We start from the raw sequence: 27,386 nt of genomic DNA, 5'->3' as shown, positions 1-27,386 counted from the left end.
AGGTCATAACAAACAGGAAGTCCTGAGAGGTAGGAAACAAGCAAGGAAAGCTTTGTTGCCCACGAAGATCTTGGGAACTTGTCCAGACCATGGTGCAGGAAGAAGACCCCATGCTGACTGCAGAGACAGCAAGGCAGCTAGAGTGTTCAGAACAGGATGCTGCAGAGTACAGGGACAGCAAGGCAGCCAGAGTATTTAGAACAGGATGCTACAGAGTATTGGGATGAGGTTTTTTATTCCAAAATAATTTCAGAAAGGACAGTTCATAATATTGGCCATCTAAAAACTATTGGCCAAACAAAGAAGCATCATAAGGAGAAAAAAAAAAAAATCAGTGAAACTAACCCACAGCTGATAAAATGCTATGCTGACCAGATTAGAACAAAAAGTCCCGAATTTAACTAAAACTGGGCCCACCAATCCAAAACATTCAGTGAACTCTTAAGTACAGGAAACATGGGGAAAAGCACACCATCACCATCATCACCATTACCAAAATGCTCACATAAGGAGACGCTTAGAACCAAAGACACAACAGGTACAAAAGAGCAAAGGAAAAGGTGAGGGGATGTGACAGGTGTAACAGTACAAATGAGGAGACAGTGCAAGGCTTGAGAGAACTTTCCCTTCAAGCTTATCGGTACAAAGAAATGTCTAGAATTCAGTACCTAGAGGAAATAAAATACTTGTCTCGTCACTATGATAGACAGAAGCAAAGGAGGAGGGGTTTATTTGGTTCATAGATTCAGAGAGTACAATCCCCTGTGGCAGGCAAAGTGTCAGCACTGGGAGCCTACAGCATGGCTTGTGCACATCTTAGCAGAAGAACTGAGACCTTGGGCCAGAGCCATGGCTTGATGTAACTTCAGAGGCCTCCTCCCAGCATCTCACTTTGACTAGATCAGTGTCTCAGTGAACCAGTTGTTCACACAAATGATCGTGTAAGGGATATTACAGATTCAGACCATAATGTCTTCAGTATGCGGGGACATTCTCTAGGCAAAGTTCAGATAACATCCAGTAAAAATATAAATGTGCTCAGAGAAGCAAATGCTGTGTGGTTACCATGTGCATAAATATATAGATAAATGTGAAGGCGTTTCAAATTAGCGTATATTGCCAACATTTTTACAGCTCCACTAATTCGGGTTTTGTAGCAGTTAGAGTGTGTCTAAGTAGGATGAGTGACAGTTATCTCATGTGGATCTCACAGTGTGAAGGTGGGGGCTGGAAAGAGGGCTCAGTGTGAAGAGCAGTGGATGCTGTCCCAGAGGACCTGGATTCAATTTCCAGCGCCCACATGGCAGCTCACAACTGTGTAACTCCAGCCCCAAGTGACTTACATGCAGGAAAAACACAAATGCACATAAGATAAAACAAATCATTTTGAAAAGAAGAGTCTATAGAAGGTGGACACATATCACAAGATTTGTATTTGGAAGTTAGGTTTTGTGTCACTCAAAGGCAGCTGTACTGTAAACCATACAGCAGCACACAGAAGCCTTTGAAATAAGTTAGCCGAGATAATCCAGAAAGATGGAAATGCAGATGCCGTATAAAGAGTGGGTGACCCTAAGAGGGAGGGCCGTTCAACGTTCACTCATTGTTGCAAGTAAACAACCATGAATAAACCTTAGAGAAAGCCAAACAGTCAGCTAACCGAACAGTTAGTGAAATCCAGTGTTTATGCTGGATAAGTTTCTGAGCACACAGAAGACAAATACAGCATGTTCTCTTTCATATGAGAGGCCTAGCTTCTGGTCTGCGTGTGTGTTTATGTGGGTATGAATGTCTGAGGAGGCCCAGAAGCTGGAACGGAGCGGTGAGAGAGGCAGGGGGAAAGGGAGAACATTTTGTATATGGAGGCAAAGTAGAAAATAGTGGGAAGGCTTTGGGAATATAGTGAGGAAATTTAGAGACCCAACCTAAAAATGCATGGAAAGCCATCAGGAAAACTGCTACTTTGTAAACCGATTAAAAACATAGAATGAAAAAATGCAGTATAGCATATGTGGAAGGAACTTGGTTAACTCAATGCAGAGTCTCTGAAAATGCTGCAACCGAGGCTTCTCTACACAGACCAAGACAATGCCAGCCTTGTATTAAAGCTTCTGATAGTGTGATAGTGTGGAAGGAAAAATAGAATAAAATAGAAAGGAGTCCAGCTTTGAAAATAGCAACAAAACGCTGCATAATCATTTCTACTGCAAATGGAAGAGAATCACTAGAGCTCATAGGTGGAGCTGGAACCAACCTTGGCAAGATTCTGATTGCTTTTCAAGAGTCAAGTGGATTTCAGACTTAGAAATTAAAGTTTAAAGAGAATGCTGTGTACATTAGCATAAGGGAAATGACATTCTGGTGGATAATACAGCAGAAGAGCATGGACACCTGGGTACTGAAAGTCACAACACTGCCAAGAAGTTAAGGACCGAAGTGCGTAGATAACTAGGCTGCACCCGTGGATTAGGAGATTAGCGTCCCCAGAGCAAACCCCAGTTCCAGTCAAATCCAACCAGACTTTGTTGTTGTTGCTAAAGAAATTGGCAAGCCAGTCAGGCATTGTGGCCCACACCTGTTATCTCCGCAGTCATGGACACTGAGGCAGGACGATTGTGAGTTTGAGGCCAGTCTGTGCTACTACATATCGAAAGCTGGGGATGTGGAAGAACGACAGTGGAACTGATAAGCTGATTCTGTAATCCATGTGGAAATGCGGAGCAGGGAGAATAGTCCAGTTACTTTGGAAGCCTGGTATAGAGAGACCAGCCAATGGAGTTGGTGGAGTGAGCATAGTTACAAAGAGGCCGAGAGGAGAAAGCTCTGGGGAGTGGTGAGTGCACCCGTTGTCTTAATTACTGATGCTTAGGTAAATTATTCCAAGTTTACCAGAAAGTTAGATTACAGTGCTCAGAAACCAGTTAACAGAAACAAGCCCTTTTAGCCCCTGAAAGACTGTCTAGTTTTTCTTATTCAGTAATTCGGGTAGACATTTCATGCAGCCTTCCTAATGCGTATTCTTTTTTAACTTCAGGGTCTTGCCTATTTGCATACTAAAGGCAAAATGCATAGAGATATCAAAGTAAGTTCATCTAATATATTTTCATTGCTGAGTTTTGAAAGAATTTTTATGTTGCTAGTTTAATAGTATTTGTGCTTTTGTTTTAGGGTGCAAATATCTTATTAACAGACCATGGTGATGTGAAATTAGGTATGTTATTTTGAGTTCTTAAAATTTTTTACAAAAATATTAAATATTTAGGTTCAAATAGCTTTAATTTTTTTATATGTAATCATAATAATCATTATATATGATACCTATTCTATTCCTGAAGGACAGAAATCTACTGAACTTGAGAGTATAATCTTATAAGTGAAAAAAACTCATATTCATAAAACTATTAGTCATATTACATATGGTAGAAATTTACAACCCCTGGAATACTTTTCAGCAGATCATTAATATTTATGAAGATATGTGAGTAAATCTGCTATATTAAATGGCAAGTATGAACTAAATAGTATATTTAATATTTGTTACCATGTATAACAACAAATATAAAATTTTATATACATAAGAAAATATTCTAAAAAGTAGCAACAAAATAATAGCCTTGTAGTGTTTTAGAATTAAAGGAATTTAGGTGTATGTTTTCTCATGTTTTTAGTTCTGCCGTATTTTTCCTCAAACTAACTTCAGTGTGCTTATAATAAAATAATTTAGTCAGCCTAATACATTTTTCATTCTAGTAAAATTTTAGTAAATCTCCTTTTAGTGATTATGTTATGAACCAAGTAAGAACAGATCTTGTTACTAAGCTTCTGCACAGCTTCTTGACATTAATACCTAAAATATTAATGATGCTGTGCAAAGGTTGAAGCTTTAGAAGCTGGTTTCAAAAAGAACTACCAATTTTCTGCTGTTTTTCCTTTGACCAGCTGACTTTGGTGTGGCAGCAAAAATTACAGCTACCATTGCAAAGAGAAAGTCTTTCATCGGCACCCCTTACTGGTAAGACGTTGCGATTGTTCTTCTGTTCTCATTTCTTTATGGTTTGGGCTGAACCTTAGTTCTTAATAATAAAAGCCACCATCAAAGGCCAAGAGACTTGCACCACTTGATGCTTTTCTGACTTTGATTGTGTTAGGAGCTTTAATTCTTCATAGCGCCCTGCTCTCCCTACCAGGATGGGCCTAGTGTGGAGTTTTCAAAAGAAAGACTGCTAGGACCTCTTCTAATTTTCTGTTTCAAGTACTGTGCTCCTGGTTGCTAACGCCCACACACCCTGTGCTGGTGTGCAGCAGCTCCACGTGCGTGGTGTAGCCTCTCGGTGACCACCACAGCGATCTCTCAAACACTGCCATCCTCATTTACAGATAGTGGAGTATAGCGGAAGACCTCATATTAAACATTAGTGTGAGCCCGACACGTGGGTCATGCCTGTAATCTCAGCCGTGGGGAGACTAAGGCAAGGGGATTGCTGAACTTGAGGGTAACCTGAGCTTCAGTATGAGACCCTGACTCAAAAGAAGGCAACAACAAAATCCCTTAATAGTTAAAGTAATGTAATGAATGCTACAGCAGGTGACATGCAAAGTTTGTGTTAAAGGTTGGGTTTGTTAATATATAATATTTGAATAGTTTATTATTTTGAAAATATTTTAAAGCAACTCTGTACCTCATAAATAATGCCAAAATAAATTGTAGGTGGGGACTGGAGAGAAGAGCCCTGGCTGCCTTTCCAGAGGACAGAGTGAAATACGAAAGTAAAGGCAGGTCAGACATGGGGGCACAGGCTCTTGGAAGGCAGAGGCGGGCTCTGTGAATGTGCAGCCAGCCTGGACTGCTTAGTGAGCCCCTAGCTTGCCAGGGTCGCAGAGTGAGGCCCTGTCTAGGAAAAAACAGTGAACACGAATAGGCTGGGCTGGAGATGTAGCTCAGCTGGTACAGGGCTTCCCTGGCATGCATGATCCCAGTACCACATACAGTGGTGGGGGGCGCGCTTTTTTTTCCCCCTGCACTTGGAAGTGCAGGAGAATCAGAAATCCAAGTTCATTCTCAGCTAAAAGCAAGTTCAAGACCAGCCTGGGGTATATGAGACCCTGTGTCAGAAAAAGGAAGGTGGGGTACAGCAGAGAAAAAGGAAAGGTGGAGAAACCTTTGTTGGCATCAGACTTTAAAGGAAAAGATTGTTCACATCACATGACAATTTAAAGCTTTATGTCTGCCTCCTGAAACAAAATTAAAAGGCAAGTAAAATACAGGAAGGACTGGCCACATTGTCCAAACTATTTAATATCTTCAATATGCCACCGAAAAGAAGGCCTCTTGAGCAGCAGTTATTATAATAACACATGCAAGAAATCATAGATTATGAGGAGTGTTTCCCTCGATGAGCATAAGCACAGCTAAACGACTTTCTCTTCAGTCAGATTGGGAAGTGCTTGGAGTCGGTGAGTAACCCTCCCCATCACTAAGTGTGCTACAGGGAAAACCGGTGGAGTACCCGGTCAGCGAGGCTCCAAGAACCTCGAAGTAGCATCTGTGTCCTCTAGTCTCAACACGTTTACTAGTGGGAATTTATCCCAGTCTCGTGCATTTTTATATACAAAGGGCTTTCCGGTAATATTTTAATATGGATACTCAAGAGAAAACAGTGGCGCAAATAAACTAAGGGAATTTTACATGTCAGTTCAAAGGAGTAACAGGATGGTGTTAAAAATGATGTTGTCCAAACAAGATAAGTTTTTAGCAGACAAGCTCAAGATGGACATAATTAAAAAGAAAAAAGAAAAAATTAAACTAAAATTAACACAAGCAATAGAATTATCTTAGGAAAAATAATGTGTCTCTATATAAAAAGCACCAATAAAAATATGTGAGACAGTAGCTGTATTTGAATTGAGGTCACAGCTTGTTTTCTATACTTATAATTTTCTTCAGTTGACATATGCCACTTTTAATATCAGAAAGGGCCTTAGGTATCACTCAGGTAAAAGTTAAATGCAAACATACAGTCAGACTGTCGAGTCTCCAGGACTTTCTGGGACTGCATGCCCTTGTAAACACATCTGCAGCCACTTAGGAAAGCTGCCTCCCAGGAAAGCTGCGCTCAGTTCTGCTGCTCCTCGGGGGCATACACCGCCACCCCTTGTGGAGCTGACTGAGCTAAGCTCAGGTACCTCTGGACCTAGGAAGCACAGCAGACTCCGTCAGGCTGCCCCTCCAATTAGCTGCACAGTCTCCCTCCGGCAGGTAGAGGAACTGAATTTATTTGCTGTTTCTGGGCCGCAGCTCAGTCCCTTCCAAGTCTCAGGCTGGCCTTCCATCCTCTGGCTCAGTGGTAATTATTATCTTCTCTCTTGTGCTGTGCACATGGCTATTATATAACACTTCTGCATATAAATGTCTGCATTATCATTTCTTACTATTCACATTTTGAAGGGAGTTTGGCTTAACAGCAAAGCCCTTGACTGATATGCTCAAGGCTCTGGGTTCAAGCCCCAACACAGCAAGAAAGCAAAGAACTTTAGTATAACTATGTCTTCACTTTAGAGTACACCTACTATGTTCCACATTAGTTAAGATAATATATTTATCTCAATGAGTGTAGATTATAATGTTTGTACATGTAAAAGCAATAGTAACTTGGAGGTATTCAATATGCCTATAAATTAATAAACTTGAAAATGGAAATAAAAAGAAACATTTCCCCTGGGCAGTGTCGCCTACACGCTGAATGCCATCACTGCGTATTTTGAGATTTTGGGGTGGGGGGAGACTATTGAGACATGATCTTCTGTGTAGCTCAGGTTGCCCTGGAACTCAATATAACCTGTGTTTCTGCCTCCCGTGGGCTGTAGTTACAGGCGTTTGCCACCACACCCTGTATTTTTGAGCTACCCTGTGACTCCTCTCTCTGCCTGCCTCCCCTCCTCTCCTCACACTGTGCTTCATGTTGGTGAGAGTTTCAGATTAAGTCTCCTCCATAATTCTTTCAGTGCGGCCACATCATTTTCACAAAGAAATCTGAACTTACTATATATTATAAAAGTATATGTTACATATATAATAAAATAATGTTATATTTCTATATTATAAAGGTATACTATAAAGTATACTATAGTGTATGCATATTTAATACATATAGCGTATTTGTAGTATAAATGTAGATTGTTTGTATCTAGCCCCTACCTTGCCAGTCTTTTTTTCATGCGCTTTGCAGACCATTTAACCCTTCAGATATAAGGATATTTAAAAAAAAAAAAAAAATCAGACCAGACCTAGACTTTTATAAAGTTAAGTGAATTATAAGGTTAGTGATGTGTTCAGGCGAGAGAGTGCTTGCTGTCTCAGTCCCCAGCAGTGACGGGAGAGTGTGGTCCCTTCTCCACTCTCCATAGCTCCCGGCATGTGCTGGTGTTCCCTGAGGTGTGCAGACTCCTCGCCCTCGGCTTCCTGTTGACTCATTCTCAGTATTTCGCCTCCTTTTGGGCATTTTTCTTTGATCTGCACAAGATACTTGGTATTCCTCAACAATTTCACCAACACGGACTGGGGTAAAGTGAGAGTTCTAGGGGCACAGTGTTCAGAAGAGGAAGTCGGGCGTTTTAGGAGTGAATTTGGCTTCTTTTTTATGTTTAGAGTTATTTCTTCTGTAGCAGTACAAGTAGACTTGTACTGCTTGATGCTATTTATTATGTATGCATGTTTTGTCTGCATGTATGTATGTGCACCACATGTGTGCCCATGGGAGTTAGGAGAGCTTAGAACAGAGCCTAGAATCCCTGGAGCTGGAGTTACAGGTGTTTGTGAACTGCTGTACGGGTGCTGCAAATTGATATAAGATCTTTGGCAAGAGCAACCAGTGTTCCTAACCACTGAGCCATCTCTAGCCACCAAGTCATGAGGTGGGGGTGTGGGTCAAGGTGGTAAGGTTTCTTCTTTCCTAGTGATTACCTTCCAGCTTCGTTCCTTTTTAGAGCATAACAAAAGGCAGCATATTTTATATCACCTTAAGAAATAAACGATGTTCTCCTCACTGATTCCCTCTAGGATGGCTCCAGAAGTTGCAGCGGTGGAGAAGAATGGTGGCTACAACCAACTCTGTGATATCTGGGCAGTTGGAATAACAGCAATTGAGCTTGGAGAACTTCAGCCGCCTATGTTTGACCTTCATCCAATGAGGTGTTCTCATTATTTACAACACTTTGGGAAGAGGAAGTGCTGATTACTCTGGGGCTGTGAGCTTATTTTCACATGTGTCATACTAGGAAGAGTACTGTAAGACATGCGGAAGGAATGTCATGTGCCCTGCTCAGGGCTCTGGAGCGCTGCCTTAGTGTGTAGGCTGCTTTCTACACACCATTACAGACCATCCTTAGAACCCTTGTAAAAGCTGGGCATAGCCAGGTTCAGTGGCCCACACCTGAATCCCAGTACTCGGGGAGGGAGAGGCAGGATCTCTGTGAGTTTGAGGCCAGCCTGGTCTACAAAGCAAGTCCAGGACAGCCAAGGCCACACAGAGAAACTCTGTCTTAGAAAACAAAAAAACAACAAAAGCAGGGCATGCTACCACATACCTGAACCCCTATTCTGGAGTGCCAGGGACAGGCGGATTCCCAGAGCTTATTTAGCTGGGCAGCCCCTCTAGACAAAGCAAAGCTGCAGGTTCTGTGAGACACCTTGTCCCCCAAATGAGATGAAGAAAAATAAAGGAAGACAGCCAAAGTTGACCTCTGCCCTCTGCACACACGTGCCGGTTGAGCACATACACACAGTCTGCACCCACGTGCAGGGTGAGCACACACTGCACACACGTGCAGGGCGAGCACACACTGCACACACGTGCAGGGCGAGCATACTGCACACACGTGCAGGGCGAGCATACTGCACACGTGCAGGGCGAGCACACACTGCACACACGTGCAGGGCGAGCACACTCACACACACTCACACTGCACACACATGCAGGGGCAAACTTTCTCTTCCAGCTGTATCACTGCTCCTAAAACAACAAAACAGCAGAGTTGTCTGTCTTGCTTGAAATTTTACTGCCATGCAAATTTCCCCTCATAGTCAAAAAAGTAGGAGATGACAGTTATTGTTAGGTCTTTTTTGAGTCTTCATTTTAATTCCTCCAACAGTTTGTCCTGTTTCTTTTATAAGGAAATGATAGAAACACTTGAATTCTCCTGTTCTGACTTGACTTTCTTTTACCTTGTTTGGGGAATAATGAAGTACCGAGGATAGTCTAATAGTCACTTATGCTTTAAGATGGGTTCCTTCCCAGAAAAAGACAATGAAAGCTTTTGAACAGATGTTTCGATGTTGTGAAGGAAAGGCTATATTGAGCTAAACTTAAAACAGTATAAGAATTAAAGCACCCAAGTGGGAGAAATGTTACTCTAACATGTTTCTGGCTGCAGATTTAACGTGCTGCATTGGGAGCAATTCAAAGACCGCGGGCAGAAACCGTGCCCTAGTGACTGTTGTATCGCTGTGAAGAGACAGCACAACCAAATCAACTCTTATAAAGGAAGCATTTAACTGTGGCCTTGCGTACAGTGTCGGAGGGTTAGCCCATCATCACCATGGTGACAGCGTGGTGGCAGGCCTGGTGCGGGAGCAGTGGTGGAGGGCCTACATCCTGATCCACAGACAGCAGGCAGAGACAGGCACTGGGCCTGACAGGGGCTTCTGAAACCTTTACGCCCACCCCAGTGACACACCTCCTTCAGCAAGACCAGACCTGAACCTTTCCAAGCGGCTCGCTCACTAGGGGCTAACCATGCAATTATATGACTGTGGGGGCCATTTTCATTCAAGCCCCCACTATAGTTTATGAACAAGTACCAGATCCTAAAGAAGCACACAGGGCCCTGAAGGCTACAGGCTGAGAGAGAGCCTACTGCTGACTGGCCAGGAGATTCAGTCATCAAAGTAATTTTATGCCCCACTGCACAGACGCCAGTCTAGAAGATGGCTGAGTCTGTACATTCACAATATGTAAATGCTCCTGTGATAACTCAGCTCAGGAAACTATATACGGGAAGCAAGTAACTGAGCTGGATCCCATGGCCCACATGGGAGAAAGAAACTTCCACAAGCTGTCCTCGGTCATGCTCCTCCCACATTAAATAAATAAATGTAAAAGTAAAATAAAGGGGGAAAAGGCTAAGAATTACCCATTTGTAACTAACTGGCATGGTGGGAATATAAGTATCTTTATACAGTATTAAACAAATTATTATTGGGCCAACTGTTATGTTTGTAAAAAAAAAAAAAAAGAAACCTGGAGAGTTGTTTAGTAATGAAAAAACAAACAATATATAAACCCTATTATATTAGGAACATAATAGTACCTAATAGTGCAAACATTTGGATAAAAGCTTTTTAAAAGGTAAATTTTTATAAAATATCTAAAATTGTAAGAACATGACTTTTTCTCCTCTTTCAGGTTTTCATTAAATTACTTAATTTTTCTTAAGAGAAATATCTTTGCTATGTTCAATAAAAAGTTAGAGATTTTTGTAGCAAATGCTGAAATACAACATTTTAAAAATTCTTTAAGTCCTCCTTATAGAAAAATAGATCAAAGGTGAATTTATACTCTCATAGGCTAGCTTGTGTACCGTAAGGCAATATAAAAATTTATTGTCCAAATAAAGGAAACACCAGGAAATAGGTCTAATTTGCCAAAATTATAGATCTCAGGCTTTATTTATATCTATAATTTAATATTAAATGAACGTGTCATTGCTGTGTTATAAACTAATACACAATATGCCTACAATATACTATTAGTTATGTAGGTAACTGGATGGTAATGAAACTTTGACATTTTATGGCTTTGTTTTGTGAATAAGGGCCTGTTTGACATTTAAAGATCTTTTCTAAAGCTAGTGGAAATATTTCATACCTACCCAAACTATAAAAAATCTCAGGACCATGGGCACTGCTCAGCAGTAGAGGTGCTTGTCTGGCCTGTGCAGGGTCTGGGATTTAATCGACCCCCAGTGTCATCAGAAAACAGAATATGAATATCAAAAAATTCTATGTCCAAAGCAGTGCCTCTCCAGGGGAAAGTCCGATACAAATTGGTAACAGAATATTCATTCTGACTGTTAATTGCAATAACGAAAAGGGTCTTAGTATTGCCTTTAACTGAAATTTCTATTTCAGGGCTCTCTTCTTAATGTCAAAAAGTAATTTTCAGCCTCCAAAACTAAAGGACAAAACTAAATGGTGAGTTAAAGATTATATAGTCTTACAGAATTTAATAATCAGTTCCTTTATGTTGTAGATGATGGAACCAGGGCTCAAGGACTTGAGCAGCTTACCCCAAGTCCATCTGTGAGGATGTGGCAAGGAGCTAGCTTTATTTTCTAGCCATCTCTGCCCTTGACAAAGGGCCACTTTCTAACGTGCTGACATCTTGAATAAAGAAATGTGGTGAGGGAAGGGATTTGAAATGAATTTGTGAAGATTTTGGAAATTCACATTCTTTTGCCCTATGTTTTTTATATCCATTAGTTAAATATTTTTTGGACTGTGATATTTGAAAAAGTTTCCCAGATACTGTGATGCTTAAAATTAGTCTTTATTGGCTTTGTTCTTCCTTCCATGATGCTCAAAGGAGCATCATTTTCATATTTTCATCTTAATCTCTCTTTCCTTTTGCATCTGTCATTATAGGGCATAAGTATTAGATGGTAAAAATTGAAAATTGTTCTGATTGAAATCCACATACATTTTATAAATCAGCAAATAATTCTAATGCAGGTATATATTTCTTGAAGGACTGTGAGCCTCCAAATGTGTATGTTTATTTTTCTGCCGAGACAGTCTATGCTGTGAGATTTCAGATTCTAGCACCCCTCCCCCCGGCAGGTTCTGAGCTGCATTATGTGTCATACCCTGTGTGGGCACAGTTTCATTTAGGAACAAGGTCATCGTAAGGTGATGGCTGCAATGAAAGGCAAGTCGCCTGCAAGGCACCGTTCAGAGCTAACACTGGCCCTATGCTGCTAGCCATTTGGAACTGGAAGGCTTTGTGACAAGAATGCCTTAACATTTCCGAAACAGCAAATGTTGTATAGCAACATTAAATTCATGGTCAGATTCCAGAGACACTGTTAGCATCAGAAGTTCCACTCCAGCCTCTCACACTGTTTCTCTTGAGTGTGTCCCACACCACCACAGGAAACAGTGATGGCGTTTCTCTGCTGAGGTGTGCTGTGTTGTCTTGGGTGGTTGCTATGGCAACTTCTTGGTTCTTGAGCCATTCTTCCCTAGTGGAATCTTGACAGTGTCAGAAAGAAGGCCGTTTGTCATTAGTAATGAAAATAGGATTCTTATCATATATTTTTCTCTCCCTTTCCCTGCTTCATCAATGCAGATAGCAGGGAAATCCTTCTGGTTGCTAAAATCACTCATTTTTCTTTGCCCATTCCTTATGAATTCCAAAAATTCTTTTAGAATTTAAGTTGTCTCTCTACCCTCCATGTAATCTAACTCAGAATAGAAATAAAAATTCTCTGTAAATTAGGCAATAAGAAAAGGGCATTTTGGCCTTCCTGCTCAGATGGAAAGCTCTCCTGGGACTCAAAGGCCCGGGAACCACACAGCCTAGAGGAAGCCTCCTCAGCAGAGGCATTGCAGCTCCCAGGAGAGAGGATCCCAGCTGAGCTGCGGAGTTAGGGAGCCTCATGAAAGAGACTGACTAGGAGAGTCCAGGGTGTGAAGGGATGAATCCAGGGGTGGCTGCCTCTGCTCCCACAAGGGGATAGCAGGGAACTGAGCAGACCACAGGCTTTATATAGGATTTCCTAGAGGATGGAGTTTTTCAGGGTGAGAATTGGTAGAATTTCAAGTCCTGAGCTTGGAGGAGCTCAGGGATTGGTGGGTTTCTGTTCAAACTTTTCACCTAAAATTAGCATAATCTGGGAAGGGTCCTATTGAAGGCCTGGAGATGACCTTTGTGACAGTTACAGAGGCTGGAAACGCCTTTCCAATAGTTAGAGAGGTCTTGTGGAGGAGTCTGGCTGCTGGAGCTCCTCAGGTGGGGACCTGGCCACTTTCCTGCCTTGAGGGTTTACAAAGTATACAAAGTTTACAAAGGGAGTCCATGGCAGGGAAACTTTTCCCTGCCACTTGGGTCGGCATGAATGGCCAACACATTGGCTTTTAGCAGTGCCCCCAAAGAGGAGCTCGTGCATTGGACAAGGCCTGCCCACTTCTGATCTGTAGTGTGATGGTTGAGGTTGTCTAGTGCTGTTGCTGTTTAATTGCATAGTCAAAACGGCTGCACATAGGTCCAAGAGATATGCTATGTTTTGTGTTTAGGTTTTTGGCCTATATAGAACTAAAAGGCCTGAAGGGGTCGGGGGGGAATCCTGTTTCTCACTTTCTACCTGTTCCTGAGTTAATTTTATATAGTAACAGCAGAAAACTAATACTAGTGAAATGTTTTTATCCTGTCTCTTTTTATTTGAAGGTCATCAACATTCCATAACTTTGTCAAAATAGCACTAACTAAAAACCCCAAGAAAAGACCAACTGCCGAAAGGCTTCTGACTGTAAGTCAATGTATCATGGAGGGATTCTTAGTCATGTGGTAGATGTGTTACCAGAAAGTGTACATTGTAAAAGTTATGTTGCTATTAATCTCTTCAGCAGGGATCAGCAAACTTTCCGTAAAGGACCAGATGCTAAATACTTCTACCTTTGTGGACTGTACAGTTTTGGTCTCAGTTGTTCAGCTCAGCCATTGTAACACAAAAGCATGCATAAACAGGATGCACACATGGGCATGGTTTTAACCCCCAAGAACGCTTTATTTACAAAAGTAGACAGTACGCCAGATTTAGCCCTGAGGCTAGAGTTTGATGACCCTCAGCCTTTAAGAAGACATTCCAAAACGTTATCATCTAAAATTAGTTGCTTTTCTTAATTTATGCAAATTTATAGTGTATTCTACATGTATATACAAAAACTTTGAGAAATTAATTAGTTCAGCAACCTAGGAAAACTTTATAATTTAACTGAAATAAATGAGTACAAATATATAACATGCAAGCTTCTTCTCATTATGGAACATCCCATGGTATTCATTTGCACACCAGTATAATATATAAATGAGCATTAGCATAATAGACATTAAATTACTGTACATAGAGAAGTGGTTTGCTTTCTAGTCTCATCCTGCAAGTTTCTGAGTTATATGATGCCTTCAGGGCTGCATTCGCCGTGTGTGTTACTGACCTAAAGGTCACAGTGACATTTTCACAGGCATAGGTGTGAAGGCACTTTGTAAAATGTCACTGTGTTTGCTTTTTCCGCAGCACACTTTCGTTGGGCAGTCGGGTCTGTGTCGGGCCCTGGCAGTGGAGCTGCTGGACAAGGTGAACAACCCCGACAGCCATGCGCACTACATGGAAGGTGACGATGACGACATGGAGGTAAGAGTGCGATGCGTGGGAGCGGGCACTTGAGAGCTTGAGGTTTTAAACGCTGTTGTTCACGTCCGTTACCTGTTGACTTTGACCTTACAGAACAGGTCTCACAGGATCCGGGTGGGCCTGGAACTCAGTGTGTAGACCAGGCTAACCTTGAATCCTCAGAGGTCAGCCTGCCCCGGCCTCCCAAGTACTGGGGCTACGGGCGTGAGCCACCAGCTGAGGTTTTTCTAATTTACACTTCCAAGTTAGTTTAAGTGGGTGAAGGTACAAAAATTAACCGTGTAAACTATATGTTAATTATTAATATATAGTTAATTATAGCTCACTTAATTATAGCCTGCTAAGGCCTTACCTAACCCTGTTCTCATCCCGAGTTCTGTGATTGGCTGAGGTTTGGACGAGATCACCTCACACACATACCTGGAGATCCAGAGGTGCCTTCTCCCAGATCGCAGCTCCGTGATCTTCCTAAGAACATACAGAAATGACATCTCTTTCCTAAGAAATGTAGGCCTTAAGGACATCGCTTTGGACCAAGAGGAAAATGTTTAGACACAACACATGCATATAATTTTTCGTAAAAGAGACTCCTTAGAAGCTGAGTTAATCATTTTTTAATTTTTCTACTTATACATATTAACAAAATACAGAAAATTCTAAAATTCTAAAGAAAATTCTAAGTTGTACATGAATACATACACATGAATAAATTAATTCCTTTTTTAAAATTCAGATTAACAAAATTTTATGGCAGGCATATTGACACTCAACTTTTAAACCAAGGACTGAGGAGAATTGCTACAAAGCCAGCTCAGGTTACATTGTGAGTTCTAGTCTAGTTAAAGCTGCTTTGTGGAAAGTCTTTCTGAAAACAACAAATAGATTTAACCCTTTAATGTAAAGCGTACAGCGTAAATGTTGATTTAGATATTACTTGATTCCCAACTAATCTTTACGTATGTAAATATACAAATCCGTTGTTTACAAGTTTTTGGGGCATTCCTTGTGTTCTGCCTACTTTCTGACTTTTTTGTTGTTATTGTTCAGTGATACACTTTTTAGTCCTTGAAACACAAACCTTCTAGCATATCATGGGTTACGGTGAGATGAGGCTGACACAGTCCCCACGTTCAGAGATGTAGGGCACTGTGGAGGGTTACCATAGAGAGGGCAGGAAAACGCTCAATGAGGATGACTTGGGATTAGAGAAAGAGAGCAAGAATAGTGTGGGGTGGTCTTCCTTCCTTCCTTTTTTTTTTCTTTCTTTTTCTTTTTTTATTGTTGTGTTTTTTTTCAGATTTATTTTATCATTTTATGTATGCAGTGTTTTGCCTGGATGAGGGTGGCAGATCTTCTAGGGGCATTACAGACAGTTATAAGCTGCCCCATGGATGCTGGGACTCGAACTCGGGTCCTCTGAAAGAGCAGCCAGTGCTCTTAACTGCTGAGCCTGAGCCGACTCTCCAGCCCAGTAATAAATAGTTTTTAATAGAGGAAATAGCAGCATAGTTTGAAAGCCTGGTGGTAATAGAGAAAGCAGACTACTTGGGGAACTAAAGAAACTCAGTCTGGCTCAAGTAGAAAATAAGTCAGGGGACATAAAGCAACAAAGCTACATAAGGTCTCTTTCAAACCATGCTAAGCCTGTAGACTAAGGGTGGTGGGAAGCCATTAAAGGGAAGGACGTGACATGATCAGATGTATACTTTTCAGAACATCTCCATGATGTTCAGTAGATGGTGAGTCCGTCTACTGAAAACTTGTTAAAGAACCAGCAGGGTGAGCAGGATAAAGTGACAGCCGCTAGAAAGCTGGTGAGAATTGTTACCAGATTTTGATGTGAAGATCTGGTGGATAGAATCACTTGCTGGGCTAGAAACATGAATAAAGTCAGGTGTGGGGAGAAGGAGTTTACTTTTACACTGAACAACACATTGCATGTGACTTGCATATGGAGGTGTGGTCAGGAGCTAGATGCCGGCTGGAGGGGAGAATTTGGCCTGTACAAATGTGAGTCGCAGGAAATTACTTAAAATTTTAGACTGCCAGACATAAACTAGGTAGGGAGAAGAGGGAAGGTCAGACACCAATGGCGAGTAAGACGGTGGTAAAGCGATGAAGTTGATATTCAAGCAGAAACGTTGAACATCTGTGATGGGAATGAGAGAACAGGTCAAAGGTCAAACCTGGAGTATAGTGCAGAGCATAGAACTGATGACAGGGGGAACCTTTAGAAGTGGAACACATCCAGCTCTCTTAAACCCAGATCTGTGCATTCAGTTCAGCTTTTGAGGTCTTCTGGCCAACGGCGGACCTTGAAATGGAGAGAGGAAAAGCAACAACTCAAGGCACTGTCAGAGCCATCAGTAACTGATGAGTCTTCAGAAAGTTAGTAGCTAGGGGCTGCACTGGGGGCCTTAGCTTCAGATGAGCCTGAGCTCACGCTAAGAGGTGGATATACGTTACTCACTTATGAATGTGTCGGTGCTTTTGTTTTATTTTGTTGCCTCCACATACGTCTGTGCGCCACATGGGCATCTGGCACCTGTGGAGGCCAGAAAGGGCATCAGATCCTCTGGAAGTGGAGGTACAGATGGCTGTGAGCTGCCTGTGGTGTTGAGAAATGAAGTGGGCCTCTAGAAGAGCTCTAGCTGCTCTTAACTGCTGAGCTGCTCCTGTGGCCCCATACCCCGAAATACCCTTAATCTGCCTGTGGCCAGTATTTCTGCTTTCTGTACCTTACACAACTGCAAAACTTCCCCCTTAAAGCTGGCCTGGTGCTGCCACTCGCTCCCTTGCAGTAGAGTCTGCACACACAAAAATAAAAATGGAGAGCCGTTATCTGGCATTCAGGGCCTTGGTGACCTGGCTTACCCAGCCCGTTCACACAGTTCCTCATCTTACCCACCTTCAGTACACTCAAATAATTACCAAACAGCACTTCCTGCAAACACTCCTTCCTTGCCCTGTGTGATCACGGTCCATGTCTGACGCAGCTCCACATACCACACAGCCGGTGCCTGCTGTACTGCAGGCCCCTCGTAGAAAGCCAGCAGCGCCTCCGCTCGCTTCACTCAAGTACGGAGGAGCTGCTCCCTTGTCCGGGCTGTAGCAGCAATAAACTGCGCTGACCATTGTCTCATTTTGAACATGTCCTTACCCTTTGTCTTCCCGGACTGAACTACAAGGACAAGGTCTCTCTGTCTGGCTTTGAATCCCTTTGGTGTTCTACAGGGAATGAACATGGAATAAGTGAATAAGCCCTTAAGTCATCTTAGTGCTCATTATATTTTTGTTGTTTTTCTTAGGAGAAGTGTTTTAGTAGATAATCATATTTGTTAATAAGCAGTCACTTAAATATGAACCTTTTATTTATTGTAGAAAATTTTAAGTTGTATGTTATGCTTATATTCACAGCCCCACGCAATCATTCGTCACACCATTAGATCTACAAACAGGAATTCCAGAGCTGAACGGACAGCTTCAGAAATAAATTGTATGTGTTTGCTTTACATTTTTCATTGGTGGTCTTGGAGGGTTGAGCTGGGCATTCTTTATGTTTTTTATGGGGATATAAAATCTTAGACTAATTGAGGCTGCATACCGTAACATTTCAGAATATATTGACAACATTGCTCTTCTAGTTTTATTGGAATTTTGTTGGTTATTGTTTTTAAATAATTTTATTTTTAATTATGAAGATAATTGTACCCATTGCTGAAAATTTACAAGGAATAACAAATAGAGAATTTGCATTGCACATCATCTCATAACCCATAGCCATCCCATTGTTGATATTCTTTTGACTTCTTGTTTTCCTGTAAGTCTTTAATGTGGCTAAAATTGTATTTTTACATAATAGAGTACATTTTCTATTTGTTGCAGTTGGCTTTGTAACTCCACACTGTGTAGCAGTGTTGAATCAGATAGTATAGGCAGGTTTTATTTAAATCTTTTAGATCAATATGAAGATGACTCTTGACAAATATTTAAAATGGAATTTTGATTTTTTTTATTTAATGAGTTAATCATAAACAAACAAACTTTATATTAGACACCTTTGTCACCTCAGCTGAATTTTTTAAAAAATTAGAAGTTTTGAAGGGCTTGGCAATAATGGCACATGCCTTTGGTCCCAGCACTTGGGAGGCCAAGACAGGCAGATCTCTTAGTTCGAGGCCAGCATGGTCTAAAGAGTGAGTTCCAGGATAGCCAGAGCTACACAGAGAAACCCTGTCTCAAAAAAAAAAAAAAAGTTTTGGATATGGATTTTCGACTTAGATGTATATTTGTTTTAAGAGATTAAAGTAGTTCATAATAAAATGAGATGCATGACTAATGATGTAAATAGAATTTTAACCATAATGAGGTAAGATAATTCATTAAGTATTTGAACCAATTAGAAGTTTTACACGTGAGTATTAAGTTGCTGTCTGCAGTTTATTTTATTTTTGGGGGAGGTGGCTCTATCCCCCAGGCCATGTTCAGACTCACAGTGACTTCCCTTCCTAAGTCCTGAGACTGTGGCGTGTTCTGCTCACTCCACCCCACCCCCAGCTTATGTCCATCTTCTTCAAACCAAGCATCCCGCCTCTGCGAGGCCAGCCTGGTTTACAGAGTGAGTCCAGAACAGCCAAGGCTACAGAGAGAAACCCTGTCTTGGAAAACAAAAACAAGAACAAACTGAAAATAAGAATGGCTTCCCCTACCTGTTACTCAGCAGGACTTGTCACAGATAAGCCAGTAATAACTCAAGACTCAATATCTTTGTTAGTTTTAGTGCCCCGCCCGCTGTCTTCTTTCTAAATCATTTATTTATTATGTGCCTGCTGAGCCATTCTGCCCGACCTTGATGCTTTTTCTCAAAAATTTCTGAAGGCCCAGATACCAAAGATACTTCTTTGATTAAACTGTATTTACCTGTGTAGCTGTATAATATTCTATTAATGTAATCTAATTTGTCTTTTATAGCTTTTGCACTTTCTGTTATAGTCTTTTTCTTCATTCATTTGTTTGTTTGTTTGTCTGTATGAGTTTTTGCTTGCATGTGTCCAGGTACACTGTGCTTGCAGAGGTCAGAGGAAGGGGTTGGATCCCCTGAATCTGGAGTTAGGGATGGTTGTGAGCCATCGTGTAGATGCTGGCGACCAAATCTAGGTCCTCTGCAAGAGCAACAAAGGCTCTTCATCACTGAGCCTTTCTTCTCAGCCCCCTGTGGTATATTCTTGGTTCTGAAGGTGCAGAAAGAATGTCCCATGGTGTGCTGCTGTACTTCGCCTTTCCTCTTTTTAGATACTTTTCCTTTGCCATGAAGTTAGAGCGTGTAAAGCGAGGACTCGGCTTCAGTTGGGTCAGTTCCTTCAGCCCTTCTGGGTCAATGCTGTTTGCTAAAACTTGCTTTTCCTCATGGAAAGTCTCCATGCCTACCATAGGACTTGTTTTCCGGATGTTCTGTTACGTCGCTTTGAGCTGCCTGCTCGTGTTCAGCAGCTCACGTGCAAGTGTTAACTCTGCTGAAGTCTGCTGGACTGTCTCCCTCCTGCTCCTGCTTTTCTTTATTCACTGTCCAGGTGCACACATTGTTGTTCTCCATCTAATTATATCTGATAATTATATAAATAAATTTTAGAATTGATTACCTAGTTTTAAATTTTCTTTTTACTGATGTGTGACTAAATTTATATATTCACAGAGTTGATGTCGTTATGATGCTCAGTCTTCACTAAAGCCTTTTTTTTTTTTGAGGCAGTCAAGATTTAGTTGTTTTTTTTCTTTCTTTTTTTTTTTTTTTTATACATGCTCAGAGTGCTGAGCACTCCATTTTTATTGAGTATGCCTTAGATAACATTGGAAGTCATTTTTGCTGATTTTTTTTTCTGTCTTTACATTTAAACACTTCTTTTATACACACCAGAGTGTTTTATGGCTCTGTTCTTGCTTAATAGATTTCAGGTCTGTTCAGTTTTCTCAAGTTGAGCTGCTAATGTGTATAGTGAAATGATCAAATCTTCAATGCGACACATGGTAAAAATTTAAATATCTGTACACTCATGTAACTTCCTCCCAGCTCAACATATAGAAAGCTGCAGCCTCGACTTTGCCATGCTGTCACAGTCTGTGCCCTTCTCATGTGCTCCCGTCCCTCCCTTTCCAGATTAATCGATACTCTGAGCTCTGTCACATCTGTTCCTGTTAGCCACTCTTGACCTTTAGACAAATAGCTTGACACAGTGGACCCTTTTCCCCTTTTCTTTAACCTGACCATATCTGTGAGAGTCGTTTACACCATTACATTGGAGTACACGGTAGTGGGAAATTAGGTTTATGCGTATATTACAACTCACCCATTCTTCCATTGATTTTGTATTGGGTTATTATGATCAGTCTGTGTATTCTTACAATATATTTTTGCTGGACATGAATAATTTTTGAACCTGGCTATTGATAGAACAAAGTATTTGAGGCAAACAAAAGAAGAAAGATTTGCTTTGGCTCGTGACCTCTTGAGTTCAGTCCATAGTCAGTTGGCTCTGTTGCTTTTGGGCCTTGTGAGGCAGAACAGTATAATCGAGGTTCACCATGGAAGAAAGCCGTTCACCACACGGGATGAGAAGTCAGAGACCGTAAGATGAGCTGGCTGGAGACAGTACACAGCCCAAGGACCCACTCCCTTCAGTTCAGCTCCACCTCTTAACTTTCTTTCCGCCCTCCCACCTCATAGCCTTTCCATTTATGAACCCATCATTGAATTAATCCACTCCAGGGTCACAGCCATCATGAGCCAGTCACTTCCCAAAAGCCCATCAGCTGGCATCCAACCTTAGCACATGGATTTCCATGGACACTTCACATCAAAACCGTAACATGTCCTGTGCTAAACTGGCCAGGGGTACAAAAATACTCCAACAAAATCACATTTACTGATTCCTTACAGTGATAGAAAACATACCGTAGAAACCATGTCACATCTTATCAAATAAAGAAATAGAAGAGGCGTGGGAGGAGTAGAATTCAGATGAAGTTAAAGTGACTCAAAGTGAAGAAGTTTGTGTGTGGAAAAGTGCCCTCCCGGTCTGCTCTGAGAGTAGAGCGAAACCTCCCATAGCTGTGTTTAGAAGTGCCTTCATCTGACGCTCAGTGTCTGGGTTGGATTTGAGTCAGTGACTTAGATCTTCCAGACATAACATGGTGATTCACTGTAATGAACATGATTTTACACAGGCAGGTTCCTGACAGTCTGAGTTAAAGAGTGGTTCTTCAATGAGAAAGCCCTGTAGCTCAGAGAGGGTGCTCATTACGTGAAACGAGACACGTGCAGAAAAGCCTGGGGAGAAATTATGTTTCTTCCGGCCTTTGGGTTTGCATTTGTCTGTCCTCCCATTCTGGATCGATCTCTCTTCTTTCTCTCTCTCATTCCCTCTTTCCCTCTTCCTCCCTCCCTCCCTCTCCAGCCAAGATTAGGCATAGTAGTATTGTGGCACATAATCTCAGAATTCACACTGTTGAGATAGAAGGATGGCAAGTGTTCCGGGCCAGCCAGGAAGACATGGTAAAACTTGCCTTTCTTTTTTTAAGAAAGATAAGTGAAAGTTTTGAACAAGTTGAGTAGACTTTCCAAGCTTCTTACACTTCCACAGACTAAAGTGTTTTGTCTCCTTTGCCTGCATGACAGTGAAGCCTGTTCACACTTCCTCACTGGACTAACCCCTGACCGTGGAGAAACTGCCCCTGACTCCAGTTTCTGTAGTTATCATAGGCACATAGCTGAGACACATTTAGCCTAGACAGTTTTATACCAATTGGACTTGGGTTCTATTGTCTAACCAGAGTTCATTAAGCTTCTTAGGTCTGTATTCATGTTTTTTCATCAAGTTTGGCTACTGTTTCTTTAAATTTCTTCCATGGTCTCTCTGCTCTGCTTCTGAGCCTCTTGTTTCTTGTGAAGACACTCAATTCATTGACCACTACTCAGGCTTTGACCTCCCAACGTGCCTTCACATCTGCACATGAGAAGAACTTTGTTCCTATGTCCATTCTGCTATTAAGCCAATCAGGGAGTTTTATTTCAGGTACAGTAGTTTTCCATATGTAAACTTTAGTCATACACAGGTTACACGTGTACATGTATATACATACTTAAAAGTGTATTCTCTGTTTCTGTGCTGAGATTATCTGCTCACCTGGTGTCTGTCTCTTAAGATGCGTTGTTAAAGTTCCTGTCTGCTGGTTTCGTATATCATCTGTGTCTGTTTCTTTTCTTCAATTGTCTTTGGATCCTGTTTTCCACCTCCACCTCTAGTACTTTTTGTTGTTTCTTAAACAACATAACACCATATTGAACATCTGAATTTTGTGCTCTTCTTTTGAAGAACTGATTACCTGGCAGCTAAGCTGACCCTTTTAAGGCTCTTGCCCTGCTTCTCTAGAGTGTTTTCAAGGTCTCTGGGCAGAATCTCAGATGTCTGTCCTACTCTGCAGACTGTCCCTTGCTTACAGTGCCCTCCATCTATACACAACCTCCTGTAAGTGCAGGCTTCTAGCCTCCAAGAGCAAAATACTGGTACACATAACACAAAATACATTTTCAAAGACATTTATAAGTTATGTTAAATGTTCTTAATGAATAGTGGCTTTTATTTTAGATTATTGTTTTAAGTAAATAACATTTTATGAAATGTCTTCCTTTCTTGTGCTGAAAATTTTAAGCCAGACATGGTTGTGCATGCTTATAATCTCGCCCAGCACTAAAGGGTCTAAGGCAGGAGGAGGATCCTGAGTTGAAGCCAGTGAACTCCAGGCCATTCTGGGTTATGTGGCAGGCCCTGTCTTTACAGAGGGAGAGGGAGAGAGAGAGGGAGAGGAGGAAGGAGGGAGTGAGGAAGGAAAATTTATGATTTACTGGTTTACTCCATATAACAAACTGAGTTAGTGCTTTGTATTACTTTTTACAAGTCTTGTTTTTAGGAATAAATACCACTAGATCTTACTTGAAGCCTACTAACAATTAGATAAGATTGCATTTAGAAATCTTATATCTCTGATTATAAATGTTGAAAAATACTTTTTTGGCCTTTTAGTCACATTAGTTTTTTAAAATTTTTTTAATTATAATAACTATAAGTAGGTAATGGAGCAACTTTTCTCTATTCTAGACTATTGCATCTAAAAGAAATTGCTCTTTGAATACTTGGAGTAATTCTGAAAGTAGCCTGATGAGCTTGAATGAAATACATGGCAGAATTCGACCTTAGATGATAGGCTCCATTCTGACATCTCATTTGTTCTCATTGGAGAATCTGGGCAGATATTGCCAGGTTTTCTCTGTATTGGAGCTGTTGCTTAATCTCAAAACAGCATGTGCAACCTGGAAAAAAATCTTGGAAGATTTTTTTTTTGTCATCTGTTTCTAATAAATTTTAAACATTTTCTTTTACACAAAAGTACTTTCTAATTTTCCTGATTTGAGCCAATAATTAAGCATAGAAACTAGGGGAACCTTTAGTTACTTTATCTGGGTAAGTAAAGGTGTTTTGTGGTAGAAATAAGAGATCTTTTTCCTGTGTCCCTCCTCAACAGTGTTCATCCTCATTTCATTCTCTAAATTAACCACTTATTATGATCAATTGATATATATGCATCTTTACACCTTTATGTATCTGTTCTGTATTTTGCAGTTGACAAATTACAGTTTGAACCTCCTCTGAGAAAAGAAACAGAAGCCCGGGATGAAGTGGTAACTGTGACTTTAACACACTTTCTTATTAAAATTTGAGGAAACTTAGGCTGAGATTTATCTTAAGAAATAAAGTAACTACTTCTTATACATCTTAACTTTACTAACCTGGTTCGTACTCTGGAGTGTGAGAAGTGTGTAAGTAGGTGTTTTGACGACTATAGGGTAGCATGGTTTGACCCACCCATCCGAGTATTCACAGTCTTTGAAGGATGTACATAAATGACTAAACATGGACTCGGCTTCTGTGTTTTCACTGACTCACTTGGGTTTTTAGTAAGCACAGTTTTGCATTGCTTTACTGTTTAAAGTATTTATCTGTGGGCTTGGGCACGTATCTGTTAGTGAAATGTTCGTTGTGGGCTCTGTCATCTGTTTGTGACTGTAGCATCATTCGCTTTGTTGTTTGTGAGAGGGCCTTGGTGTAGCTCAGGCTACCCTGGACTCGCCAAAGTCCTCTGGCGTCAGCAGCACAATGCTGGAGTATAGGCGTGTGTCATCACATCACAAGGGACATCATTGTGAAATTAACTACATAGTACCCTTTCAACAAAGGAATGAATAAATGGATATTGTTAGGACTGACGTAGAAGGTTCCTCATGTCTAGGTTTTTTTAGTCAATAAAAGTACATCTTCTAGTGGATTTTAATGGGCATTCTTATTGCGTGTTTATGTATGCATCAGCATTTCCCGTGCACATTTAATGGGTTATTTAATTGTCCTGGCTGATAGTGTAGTTATGCAAATAATTAAAATTTTTGTGGGTTGTTTCTTGTGGTTCTGCTTGTCAGATTGAAAGCTATATTTAGTAGCTTTGGGGACGTTCTTAAGTTTACATCAAATGATAGTGAGTCACTGATCTAAATATGTCACATGACAGAACAAATTGCAGAAACATAAAAACTGATTGGATGCCATGATTACTGATGGCCACAACACTGAGGTTTTTCCTGAACCAGATAAGGTTCAGATAAGATGGCTGATACATAATTAATAAATCAAAAGGTAGATATGAATATGAAAGTAACATTTAAACTGTGACCTGCACAGGGACTCTCATCAGAACCAAACTTTATGTCACATTGGAATCCTTTTGTGGATGGCGCAAATACAGGCAGGTAAGTTGTTTTCTCTTAGTGACTTGACTATGTGAAGAGCTTTGATGGGGATTTGTCTTAAGGTTGACAGTGTAGAGCTCTGATGTACATTATTGACAAAAACTGTCATGAACTATATAGTAAGATTTTTTTTTAAGGGTCTCTTTAGTTGGGGGATTTTTTTTATTTTCTTCTATTTTTTTGATTTGTTTTTCAATTGTTTTCTTTGTAACAGGATCATGTTCTGTAGGCCAGGCTAGCCTTGAACTTATGGCCATTCTCCTTCGTCTGCCTCCTAGGTGCATGAGCTGCAGGCATGTGCCACCATCCTTGGCATGGTTTCTGTTTTAGTTCAAATATACTGTATGTAATGATAATGTATTAAAAGATGTCATTGGGAAAAAATACTATAGTGATGGTCAGAACACCCCCATTCTGTTTCTCTAATGTAGTTTCTTCATATTCTAGACCTGTCTTTATTCAACAGTCAAGTGAGGGACTGGCCTCAGTGAGTCATTGAACTGTTTACATGTTTGTACATTTCAGTTACCTCGAGAATTCATTGAAAATGTAGACTTCTGGGTCCCCACTTTAGTCCAGTAGAGCTGAGGTTGGCAAACTATAGCCTGTGGGTCAAAGCTAGCTGCTTCCCATTCGCTAAGAATGGCATTTGGGGAAGAGAAGACTAGAGAAAGGGAGGGAGGGAAACAGCGGGTGGAGAGGTGGCTCAGTAAAGAGCACTTGCTCTCTTCCAGTGGACCTGGGTTCAATTCCCAGCATCCGCATCAGGCAGCCCACAACTGCCTATAACTCCATTTTCAGAAAAGCCAGTGCCCTCTTCTGGTCTCTACAAGCAATGCACACATATGGTGGACATACATATACAGGTGCACACATACACATGAAATTAATAAGTCCAATTTTAAGTTAAATGGGAGTATTTGCATTTTGAATGGATAAAAAATAAAAGAATAATATTTTGTTGTATGGGAATATTGCGTGAAATTAATATGTGCCAGTCAAGATTTATTTGGAATACAGCCATATTAACTGCTTTATGTATTATCTGTAGTTACTCTCCCCCTAATCAGCAGAGCTGTGACTGCTGTGTGCCGTCTGAAGTATGCACACGTACAAAAAGTTTGCCAACCCCTGCTATAGAAAATAGTCTCAGTGAATGGAATCTAAGGACCCTGGCAGTGTCCCACTTCACTAAAAGACTCTGGAGAAACATGCATGACCCAAAGACTGTGTCACTGTCTCGCAGGCTTTGACCTGCCAGCCAGTTACCTGGAGCTCTTAAGCTGCAGGTTCTGTGGTGCAGTGGGTCTTCAAAGTGCTCATTTGTCAACGGTCTCTCGGGTCCTCCCTTGAGAAACAAAGGGTTAATTATGCAGGCACATGCATCCATGGGCTCCAGAATTCTGAATTTCATTGTTGGTGGTTTTGGTTTCATTTGCTTTTATTTTCATTTGGTTGTTATTGCTGTTTGGTTTTTTGTTTTTTAAGGCAGAATCTCATATAGCCCGGGCTGGCCTTGAGCCCCCGGTCTACCTTGTTTCTGTCATCTTGGTGCTAGGGTTTCAGGCATGCACATCATACCCCACGTTTGGTGGGAGGGAGTTTCGATTTTGTTTTTAATTTTTGATAGATGCACAACCCTGTTTTGTTTATTTACTCTTCATTAGTTTAGATTCTTCAGTGCTAGAGCATCGCATGTATTCTGTATGCAATGCTTTAGCAAAATGGCAGCGTAGAATGTGGCGTGCACCGTGTTTCTGCTCCCATGCACATGAGCTACCGCTCCCGGGTCGCCCAGGACTTGTGGGGTTGCCCCCGGGCCTCCCTGCATTGCCCTTCGCTTTATACGTGTCAGCGCATCTCTGGCTGAAGGAAAATGTCATTTCATCTCAAGCATCGACACCTCTGGTTTTATAAAGAGTCTGTGTGTTCCTTTGTTCCTGGGGACCCTGCTTTCTTCCTGCAAAGTGGCTTGGACCGCCACCTTCCAGACGCACGCTTGCCTTTCGGAAGTCTGGTCCAAGCAGGTCTCCACAGGCTTCGGGAATCTGGAGGGTTTGTTTGTTTCTTT

The 27,386-nt window shown here is 41.2% G+C and overlaps 1 protein-coding gene across 1 annotated transcript in view; it reads left to right on the top strand.

Annotated features, from left to right (window-relative positions):
* The window catches only part of Map4k5 (mitogen-activated protein kinase kinase kinase kinase 5), a 94,630-nt gene that overhangs the window by 42,992 nt on the left and 24,252 nt on the right, over positions 1-27,386 (top strand). Inside the window, exons 6-15 of the mRNA XM_060387588.1 lie at positions 3,035-3,082; positions 3,169-3,211; positions 3,940-4,012; positions 8,057-8,188; positions 11,186-11,248; positions 13,500-13,581; positions 14,347-14,463; positions 17,881-17,959; positions 24,138-24,196; positions 25,248-25,315. Coding sequence (XP_060243571.1) covers positions 3,035-3,082; positions 3,169-3,211; positions 3,940-4,012; positions 8,057-8,188; positions 11,186-11,248; positions 13,500-13,581; positions 14,347-14,463; positions 17,881-17,959; positions 24,138-24,196; positions 25,248-25,315 — 764 coding nt within the window. The remainder of the gene's footprint in view (positions 1-3,034; positions 3,083-3,168; positions 3,212-3,939; positions 4,013-8,056; positions 8,189-11,185; positions 11,249-13,499; positions 13,582-14,346; positions 14,464-17,880; positions 17,960-24,137; positions 24,197-25,247; positions 25,316-27,386) is intronic.

The sequence above is a fragment of the Meriones unguiculatus genome, chromosome 7, assembly GCF_030254825.1.
Source record: "Meriones unguiculatus strain TT.TT164.6M chromosome 7, Bangor_MerUng_6.1, whole genome shotgun sequence".
Lineage (NCBI taxonomy): Eukaryota > Metazoa > Chordata > Mammalia > Rodentia > Muridae > Meriones > Meriones unguiculatus.
Note: the sequence above shows the minus strand (reverse complement) of the source record. Positions and strands in the feature narration are given on the sequence as shown.